The sequence below is a fragment of the Etheostoma spectabile genome, chromosome 4 (assembly GCF_008692095.1).
Source record: "Etheostoma spectabile isolate EspeVRDwgs_2016 chromosome 4, UIUC_Espe_1.0, whole genome shotgun sequence".
In the NCBI taxonomy this organism is placed as follows: domain Eukaryota; kingdom Metazoa; phylum Chordata; class Actinopteri; order Perciformes; family Percidae; genus Etheostoma; species Etheostoma spectabile.
The window spans coordinates 7,797,962-7,808,312 of NC_045736.1; the positions used below are offsets into that span (position 1 = coordinate 7,797,962).

Here is a 10,351-nt window from a genome sequence, read left to right on the forward strand (position 1 = left end):
GTGTGTGTGTGTGTGTGTGTGTGTGTGTGAAAAAGAATGTGTGATCTGCAGCCTGAACCAACGCCTTGAAAAAGAAACTAATTAAAGTCGTGGAGAAAAATGCAAAGACAGCAGAACCACACAAGAGAGTGTGTGCATGTCGTTACTGACCTGGCCCAGTTGGAGAGAAAAAAGGATGGCAAGAAGAGAGAGGGAGAGAAAGAGACCTCAACCAGCAAAATAATGTGTATATAAAAAAAAAACTCAACAAGAAGAAAGGTTTAAAAAGCAAACTTTGGGAGTTTAAGAGGATCTTTGATGTGTATCAGAAGAGGAAAGCAGCCTTGCGACTGGGACGACAGTAATTTTAAGTCGAAGCAGAAGGCTGGCTGGCTGGCTGGCTGGCTGGCTGGCTGGCTGGCTGACTGGCTGCCTAGCTGACTGACTGTGGGCTTTGATGGCGCTGGCTGTTTGAAGTGGTTTTCGGGGGATGGGAGCAGCGTGTGGTGTCAGTGGGACAGGGGAGGCGCTCAGGGAGAGGAGGTGGAGGGGGGATGATGGCGACCGTACAGGACTTGGGGAGTCTGGGCTAGGAGGAACAGAGGATGTAGGAGAGGGTAAGAAAGCAGAAGTTTCAAAGAATCAAAGGGATAACAAAGACAGAGGAGAAAGAGAAATGAAGACAGAACCCTGATACAGTAAGAGAAATAGAGACACACACACACACACAAAGAGGCTGAGAAGGAAGAATGAAAGGCAACAGATGAGAGCAAGAAAAAGCTGCAAATCTGAGAAAGGGGAGAAAAAATAGAAGTGACAATGAAGTCCACCTTCCAGATCTGTGTCTGAGATTCAGAGCCCCGACCCAATATCAGGCCTGGACACATTCACACCTACCTATTACTTGTATCGTTTAGATGACGTTACCTCCCTCTGATATGCTGCCAGACTGCCTTATGACTTTACTTCCCCTTCCATCCCTCCTGCATGCTGGACACATGCACCGTATAATAACTACACATTTTCCACGAGGTACCAAAGTCAACCACAAAGCCAAAGAGGAAAAATAAATTGATTCTGTACAACTTATTTTTTGTTCTCCTTGTCTATTAGGTTTTTTTTTTTTTAGTGACCGGTCTTTTTGACTTAAACCCTTCCCTGGTTTTGTAATTTTGCAATACCAACAAAAATATGATAACCTGTCACATACCATGAGAAATTCTTTAACAAAGATGAGATAAGACTGTTTACTAGATTGTTCCACAGTGATACATGACAGAGTGGACCAGTGTCTACTGATGTTATTGGTGTTGCTTCCTTTCTAGCACAAAATACTTCCGGTGAATGGATCCTGATCTTTATCATACCTGAGCTACCAAAGATTGCAGATCTAATATTGCACGCAGCTAGCAAAAATTAACATCTTTCCACTGTCTGAGACTGTCTGGAGTTTAAACAGTGTGTTTTGTGTTTAAAGGTATAAAACATTACACAAATGGCATTCTCATTAATCATAAACTCTCACTGTTTCCCTCATTGCAACTTTTACGGTGCAAAGTATTTCATTGGAGATACTTTCCTGTTACACCAGTAATAGCATGACTGACTGAATTAATGAGTGAACTATTAATTGCATATGAGAAATTTGAGAAGGCAAAGCTGCCATTACTGAAAGGTGTCAAAGTTGAAAATTAGTTAAAATGAGACGTTTTCAGTGAAAGAGAGAGAGAACATTTTTGAGATAGAGTCAGATAGATAAAGGTTTGTGTAAAATTTAAGACCGTAACAGGTGGGCCAAAAGATCAGTGAAGCATGTTCGCTCCATGAAGGAATGTGTACACTCACTCCCAGGTAACTGTGTGTGTGTGTGTGTGTGTGTGTAAAGAGAGTGGGATGTGCAGGTCAGATGAAGGTGGTGCCAGGTGATCACAGGTACAGAGAGACAGAGGGAGAGTTGGCTGGCTGACTTCTCCCATGCTTTTCTTCTTGTTTGTCCAAGTTTCACTTTTTTTCTCCCAGGCTGATAGACATACCGACCTTATTTGCAGATAGAAATTATGATGGAGGACTGAGCAGGTTTATATAGAAATATTGCATAATTTTGCATTGATGTGATTATGTAGGCCCATGTTTCTCTGGTTTAGCGTTTAAAGGTGATTACTTGATCAACAGAAAATGTATTGGAAAAACTTTGGCTATTATATTAATCCATTAATAAAAAAAAAGAACATTCCCTGGTTCCAGTTTCTCAAAGGTTACACTTTTATATCATTGTAAACTGAATACCGTATATTTGGGTTTTGAACTGTTAATTCACCTTCTGCTCTGGGAACTTATACTTACATATTTTTCTCACTATACTGACTGATTTCATAGACTAAACAGTTTATAAATGAAATGATTGATAGCTCATGCTTGGTTGCACTCCTAGATTGATGATTTTTTTATCCACCAGCAGTTCTTTAATTGTTTTTGCAAAAAATGTACTATATCATGACATATATTGTACCATAAAACTTAAAATACAGTTAAAAAGCCAAATGTATCCATATCACTCACTCATATCAACTTCCTACAATTAATCCATATAGAGCACATGTTTTATTGTCTCTATCTAGCGCCTTGCTCTGGTTTTGGAGTAACAATGTCCCTTTGTTTGTCATCAACAATGCAAAGCTAAACATTGTAATTGATTATTTCTCTTTTGATACAGCTATTAAGTTCTACAATATGTTTTATGAGCTGCAGTGGTGTGTGTATACAGTGCTGATGGCAAGTGGAAAGACAGATACACATGAGACAAAGTAAGACACTTTTAGGTTTAAAACGTTAAAACAATAAGAAAATAAACTTGAACTCTGTGAAAGGTGCAAAGAATAAAAGACAGGCAGAAAAAGGGGTGAGAAGCAAGTATAAGGAACAAACCAAAAACACCAGCAGGTCTGAGGTTTTCTGGCGTCAGAGGTGAGATCTTAAACAAATGTGACTGTACTCCTGTGTGTTGCTTACACACACCACATATCAAACTGTTCCTCTTTCAACCTGCTGCTCTGTTATATCTAGGTACTCTCAGCCAGCTGAATGGGTCTGCCTGCCTGCCTGCCTGCCAGGCTGCTCTCCTCCCTCTCCATCTCCCTGTCCAATGTCTTTCTCTTCTCTCTCTCTGCCACCCATCTGGGCCTTGTAATACATGACAGCTGAAGCAGGGTTTCCAAATTTAATTTGAGGTGTGATAAAACACCACATATCTATAAATTGTGTGTAGAGAGCCTGCCTATCTGGATAGTTTTAACCTCTTTCTTCTGTCAAACATGTGCAGCATATCAAACACACAATACCCCGGCTGTCTGCACACAAGGAAGATCCACAAATAGACTTAATGACGAGGAGTCTTGCCAAAGCAACGACAAAGAATGTAATAATAACACTGCAAATGGCATATGTCAAGAATGAAAAGGGATCATTTTGCAACACCAAACTGTACAGCATGTCAACCTTATCAGCTAAGACGCCTTTGATGTAAAAATAGTGCCTGTATGTGAGTCAGAAGCCACAAGAAATACAGTTGGTGTTGAACGTGTGAAAAGTGCATATCCAGGCACCTATTTACACACACACACACCAAAGCCTACACACACATACATACACAAGCACGCAACACATACATACACACCTCATGATCTGTATATTAGCGTGATCTTACAGTTTAAAGTAGTGTGATTGTCAGATAAAAACTCAGCTCTCAAGTTTCTAATGAAGACACGTGTTCACCATTGTGCTATGCTAGTCTATTAGGACCGTTTTTTTAACTTGTTTCTTATTATTGGTGGATGATGGCTATCACCTTCCTCTACTAAGGGATCTCATCCAAACGATCATACAACTCCAAACAGTCATGTGCAGGAGCTAATATGGCAGAAAAGCCCTCTACATGTATAAATCCTGCAATAGCACCTAAAAACTTTCCAAATAATTGCGCCTGGAGGGGATCGACACTGTGGCAGCCAAGCGGCAGAAATGTACAGTAAGAGATGGGACTGCTGTGGCCACATCTGAAACATCAGAAAGAGCAATAATTGAATAAACATGTGAAAAATACCAGAAGGATTCAATCAAGGGATTCCCCATCACTGCAGTGCAGATCTGGCATTACACACATAGAGCTAGGATGGGTGAAATCTGTGACACTTGGAGCAGTGGGAACAAATGAGGAAACACTTAGATTATCCCACTCTGTCGCCTGTCCCGTCTCCTCTGTCTCTACTCCTCACGCCCTTCCATTTCTCGTCTTCTCACGCCGAAGAGCTGTTTTCGCTGTCTTCAGCCCTGTCCACCCCATCAGTTCCCCACCTCTGTCATCGTCCTCTACTTTCTTCCTCCTCTGTCCCTCCCACCCGTTGGTTCTGACGCCTAAGCTGAGCCCCTTGAAGAGTCCTGGTAATAAACTGTGGTGCCTGGGCTCTTCATTGCTGTCTCGCTCTCCCCAGCCCTCATCCCAAAGCGCAGATACATCTGCCGTTAATGTAGGCCCAGTCCAAAAATCCCGGCCCCACCACTCTGTCCTGTACATGCGCGTCAGTCTTTAACGTTCAAATGTTTTCCCCTCTATTCTCTCTTTTTCTCTTTTTCTCTCCCTTTTTTGCTGCTTGAGTCCTTTGTGTACAGTGCGCTATACTCACAGTGGCAGTACTGTGCCAGAAAAACCCACACAAACACACACACACATGCATACATGCACACACATACAGTCACAGACACACAGCTGGGCCCCAGCTGCATACAAAGACTGGGGTTTGGAAATCAATGAAGGAGAAAGAAGAAAAGGGGAAAGGAGTTTAAATAAATTGGCACTTGAAAAAAGAAGAAAAACGAGAATGAGGGAGTGAGGGAAACAGGGAGAGAGAAAGCTCTCTCTTAAAAGGCACATCAACTCAACAACAGAGGGAGGTTTTTCATGGACTGACAAAACGTAAAGCGCAAGGCACAGGACTAAATATGTTTGTGAGGGTGCTCATGAAATGTAATCCTACATCTGATTCAAGAGTGAGGGTTTGAATGAGTCGGATCTGTTGTGTGGATGTTATTCTGGCGAAGATGCCTGATCAGTTTGAGGGAAGTGGAAATCCTGAACATAACACAGCCAGAAGGCTTAAAATAAATGACTTTTTTTAAAGTGGTATTAAAGAGTTGCTTTTTCTTGAAAAAACTGAAATGAAATTTCAATTTTTCCCTGTAAAAAATAATCTCAGCATACTTTTCTGTTGAGAAAAATATATATCATCTCTATCATCCAGTGATTTTAGAGATAAGCACACGCAAATGCAAAAGAACACTTTGATCATTCACATATATGGGATAAATTCCACCATTATCTCTCTCAAAAAGGAAGAAGGTAAATGGCCCCATAGTGTCAGAAATCATTGGTTTAACTGACTGAGTATACAGGCCTGAAGGGGGGATGTTGAACCTGTTGAGTGCTAAGCTAATTAATTCACACTCTTTGTAACTCAAATTTCTAACTGAGAGCCAGTAGGTACAGGTCGTCATCTCCAATGGATGTGTTTTCTTCCTTTGTCTTAGGACTGTTTTCAATCTGCCAGAAATGAAGGGTAGTAATTTCCTCACGTTGCTTAAGATTGGTGAACATTGACAGTTTTATTGGGGGAGACAGAGACATAATCAATAGGCGCCTTGGAGAGAGAAGAAAAGTCCGCCTGTTTTTTTTCTCTTTCTTCTGGTTTGGAATAGATCCCCAAATCGCTGTCTTATGAGTCGGGCCTGCCAAATTCATTTGGTTTTATCAAGGACCTTTAACTCCCTACTCGCACAGCCGCCTTCAGCCCAGCACATTCCAAATCCAACACAGAGCTTTAATACACACATTTACACAAAGGTTGTACACACACACACACTCACAGACTTTTCACATGCACTGATGTAAAAACATGCCATCAGCTAATGCATGCATGCAGATTCGCTAACTAATTAGTAGTATAATTGTAGTAGTGCAAATCTGCTTGAACTTACGCCCTTACTGATAATATAGTGTAGAATATCTTAATGATAACAGTCTAACATGAAATTTACAGTTTTCAGAGTCTCAGCTAAATATCAATTTATAATCTTTTTTTTCTTTACATGCACTTTTCAAATGCCTTTACTCCTTCAAAACCCACCATTAGTTAGTAAACGTTACTGGAAATTGACCAGAGGTGATGCATGTTTTCCTCTGAGGTCACTACAGGAATTAAAGGAACTGGACTAATTTTGCTGGTGGTCTGATAAGTGACAGGTCCTTGTCAGTAAGTGTGCCTTTTTGCTGATAGCTTTCACGGTAGTGTGATGGTGTTGATTTGTGAAATAGAGTGCAGTTGGTCGACAAACTGCTACGTGACAGTCAAAAGGTGAGAGTGTGCATGTGTGTGTTTGTGTGTACCCATGCACACACACACCCGTACCCGTCTAAGCTAGGCAGCCAGCACGGATCTCACAGGGGTGACACTCTGCTGGGCTTCACACCTCTCTGAATAAAATGAGGAAACACTTACAGCAAACTAATAAACTATATAAGTAAACGGACTCCTTACAGTAAATAGGTTTAAGGCAGTTGTGTGTCAGATCAGAGACAAACAAGCACATCACATGGTTTGCAATGGCTTTCATAAACCTCGGGAGAGTCAAGAATAAAGCCAGCAATGTTTGTGCGTGTGTGTTTGTGATGTTTTTGAAGACAAAATATCCTCACAGTGATAGCAAGATGAAAAAGAACATTAGAGACCAACTTAATTATGTGTTTTGTTTTTTTCTGGGTTAGCAGCTCCGTTTGCATTTGGGGTAATGGTTAGGTTGGTTTGGGATATGTAATGGCTTTCCCTGCAACACCTAACAACTGTGTATTAAATACAGAGACAGCATCAAGACACTGGCAGGACAAAACACCTAACAACTGTGTATTAAATAAAGAGACAGCATCAAGACACTGGCAGGAACACATCACCGATACACCCCATTAGTATCACAATGATTTAGGTTTAAGGTATTCAATGTTAGGTTTACGTTTTGGTTATTTAGAAAGGAGTGGCCAGCTAAATTTAGGGTTAGAGAAGCATTTAATGTTGACGATAATGTCGGTTTGTTTTGGGTTAGGGAAGTAGAAATATACTTTAAAATAAATGTTCAGTCCTCATCAGCAGGAAAAAACAAAAGTTTAAATATGTATCCATGCACAGGTGTCTTTCTTCTGTTTGAGTTCAAAGCCACACACAAACAAGGCACTACCAGATGCATGTAGAACAAAGTCTCAACAAAGTCTTTAAATTGAGCACGTTGTCTAAAGCAGGGGTCTTCAATGTTTTTTAAGCAGAGGAGCCCTTAACTGAAAGCAAGACGGAGCAGGGACGCTTACATATATTGTATCAAATAAGTTGCATGTTAAACTGGGCCTACAATAACATATAGGTTAATCTAAGGTCTTTGTAGATACATTTTTGTGCATAGAATGCTAAGCTTTTAAAATAATAATTGTTGGCATGATTTTAAAAATCCTCTTTTAATGTTAAACATCCATGTGGAGCAGTGACTCCTTAGGATTACCTGGACCTGGGGATAGTGACAACCTTACCCACAGGCCAGTTATATCATCAGTGGGGGTTTTCTTCACAAAAAGGCTGATTTATATTTGCTAATAATATGTTGGATTAAAAAATGTCAAAGAATTAACAATTTGGAGGCCCCCTTGCAGTAACTCTGAGGACACCCTAAGGGTCCCGAACCCCCCCTGTTGAAGATATCTGGTCTAGAGGTTCCTCTCGGCACTGTTGCAGTAGGAAGTGCATTGACAGAAACTGATAAGTGACATCTTTATGGTCAACTGAAGCTTCCCACTAATTCTTGATAAGGTGAGTGATAGTCATGTTAGAGTTCAAAATGAGCGGCAGAATGTATTCCACATGCACATGTTAGGTGGTTTTGAATAAATGCACCATCTTTCAAACGCTTTATATTTGATAGAAAAGCTAGATAGCCAAAATAAGTTCAATATAGTTTTTAACTTACTATCTGTGTAGATTTTTTTTCATACACCAAAAAAACATTATGACATTGTAGCAATAGCATTAGGTTTAAATCAGTTGAACTTTCCCACATACTATTTGTTTTCCATCGTATTACTTCTGATGCAGTCTACTTTCTTGATGTTGATAAAAAAAACAGTATCAAACAGTGAAAACTTGAAGTAGCATGTCATGTTACATTGCATGGCTCGGCATAAAGACAATATGGGAGCAAGAAAGTTTCGGTCTCCGAGCAAGTTAGGCAACAGAGTAATGTCTATGTAGGAGAAAGTCACAAAGAAGCACAGTAACAGTGGACTGACAGAGGCTTTTCTGCTTGACAGAAAAATATTTCTTACTCAAAATAACTAAAATCCAAGTCTGATTCTGACTTCCTTAAAAGGTTTAAGACAGTGTGAATCCTTATAATAAATTGATGATTTACCATCAATTTAGAAATAAACTTATTTTCAAGTCAAGGGTCATGAGATTTTACAAAACGTGTGCAGCCACAGGTGGTGGGCTTTTATTTCAGGTTTTGTAGGTTACAGGTAGAATAATCCCAGTGGATGCCAATGGCTGGTGGAAATTGACGGCTCATCCCTACAATTTATGCTGCACGGCAATAACAAGCCATGAACGCAAAAAAAACGTGGGTCTAAAACATGAATGTAGTCAAACTAACGATCCAATATTTAAACTTAGTTTTTACAAACTGCAGACGAAATCGACGCGGTGCGCGGTGAGGGCTTCTGTCCGCTGCTGCAACATCTGTCTGCATCTTTTACCAACTTATTCAAACTTTCCAGCGTTGCCCGATTCTTACCTCGATTCCTCCGGGGGTTGGCTTGTTTCCTTCGCTTGCCCCTGCTTTCTTCTGTCATCATCACGCTTTATTTCGTTTATAAAAAAAATAAAATAATAAAAAAAAGTTGTCCAGGGAGCGAGTGCGAGTGAGTGCGTTGTCCTGAGTGCCTGCCTGAGAATGAATGGTGATGAGGTCACAGCGGGAGACTCAGACCTTGATGGGACTCCAGGCAGAGGCGGCGAGCCGCGAGGCGGAGTGATGTCAGCAGCAGAGGTTGGCCCCTGAGGTCAGTCCTGGCGTCGTAAACGTGCACCGTCCTCGTTTACAAAGTAGTCAATATTAGCGAGACCTGTAAATAGACTACACAGCCCACCAGCCCACTCGTTACAGGCTTCTTTGACCAGACATGGTCCCGAATTCGCCATACATTGCACCTCCTCTTCAGAAAGGGAATCCCGACAGCTTCGATGCATCAGCATGCTCTGGTTTTCTCCATCTAAACGTGGGAATATAGCCCTACAGCCTGCTCAACTTTAACTTTTCCTCCATATAGTAGCCTATCACCAGAAATAGGTATGTTAATAATTTTATGAATAGGATATAGGATTGCTTCTGGGTGCTAGTCTACAGTTGAATCTGGTAAATTATTTAAAATAAATCATAACGCTCAGAGGACCTAATCATGAGGTATTCATCTAGGCACTGATGCTGGAGTTGAAGTTTTTACTTTTCACACACACGCACACGCGCGCACGCTACAGTAGGCTACACAGAAATACAGAAAAGCAAATAAATACGACTTGTAATGTTGGCAATGGGAGCTAGACCTGGCTGAGGCAGAGGACTAGGCTACAGCATGATCCAACACAGCAAAGAAAGACATGACAATAACTGTGTGCGCACACAGAGCTTCTAGTGGCAGCGTCTTATTGCGACGTAGTGCAAATGAGGCTCTTATTCATTTAGCTCCATTTTCACCACGAAGAGGTTAGGCTATACTAACTGCAGGTTAATGAGCACAGGTATGTGCGCACCCCCCTCCACTCCCCTTCTTCATGTTTTATGGCTCGACTGTTATTATGCACTTCGCACCTGCGCTCAAGTACCCTGCGGTGGACCCCGTCCTGCGCCCCATTCACCCCTAGATGGCTGTAGGAAGTGGTGCATTGACAGTCCTTTGTTTTGCAGCCTGGACCGTAATCTGTTTTGCAACTGAAAAAAACATCCGAAATAAAAGTCTAACGCAGCGTTCAGGACCCCCACCTTGGCTTTCTAGTGCCCCCCCATGTATGGGGTTAGGGTTTCTGCGAGATAATACAAGCGAGCCGGGTAGCTTTTCACTGCGCATAATGTATCCTGCTATGGAGTCTGAGCGGAGTAAACAAACTGGGATCTGACACTGTAAAACAGATTAGAGAAGTGAAACACGGATTACCTGAACGCATTTTTTAGAGACAGATGATTCAATTGAAGGCCTAAATCCCCCACAACAAGTAAATTATAGGCAAGTCAT

General features: G+C 41.3%; 1 protein-coding gene across 2 annotated transcripts in view; it reads right to left on the bottom strand.

Moving 5' to 3' along the window:
- The window catches only part of LOC116688442 (zinc finger E-box-binding homeobox 2), a 29,227-nt gene extending 20,199 nt beyond the window's left edge, over positions 1–9,028 (bottom strand). The window contains exon 1 of one of the 2 annotated variants that reach the window (XM_032514478.1): positions 8,857–9,028. In XM_032514478.1, coding sequence (XP_032370369.1) covers positions 8,857–8,917 — 61 coding nt within the window. In that variant the 5' untranslated portion in view covers positions 8,918–9,028. The remainder of the gene's footprint in view (positions 1–8,856) is intronic. The other variant, XM_032514477.1, reaches the window with a different exon arrangement.
- Positions 9,029–10,351: the final 1,323 nt, after the last annotated feature.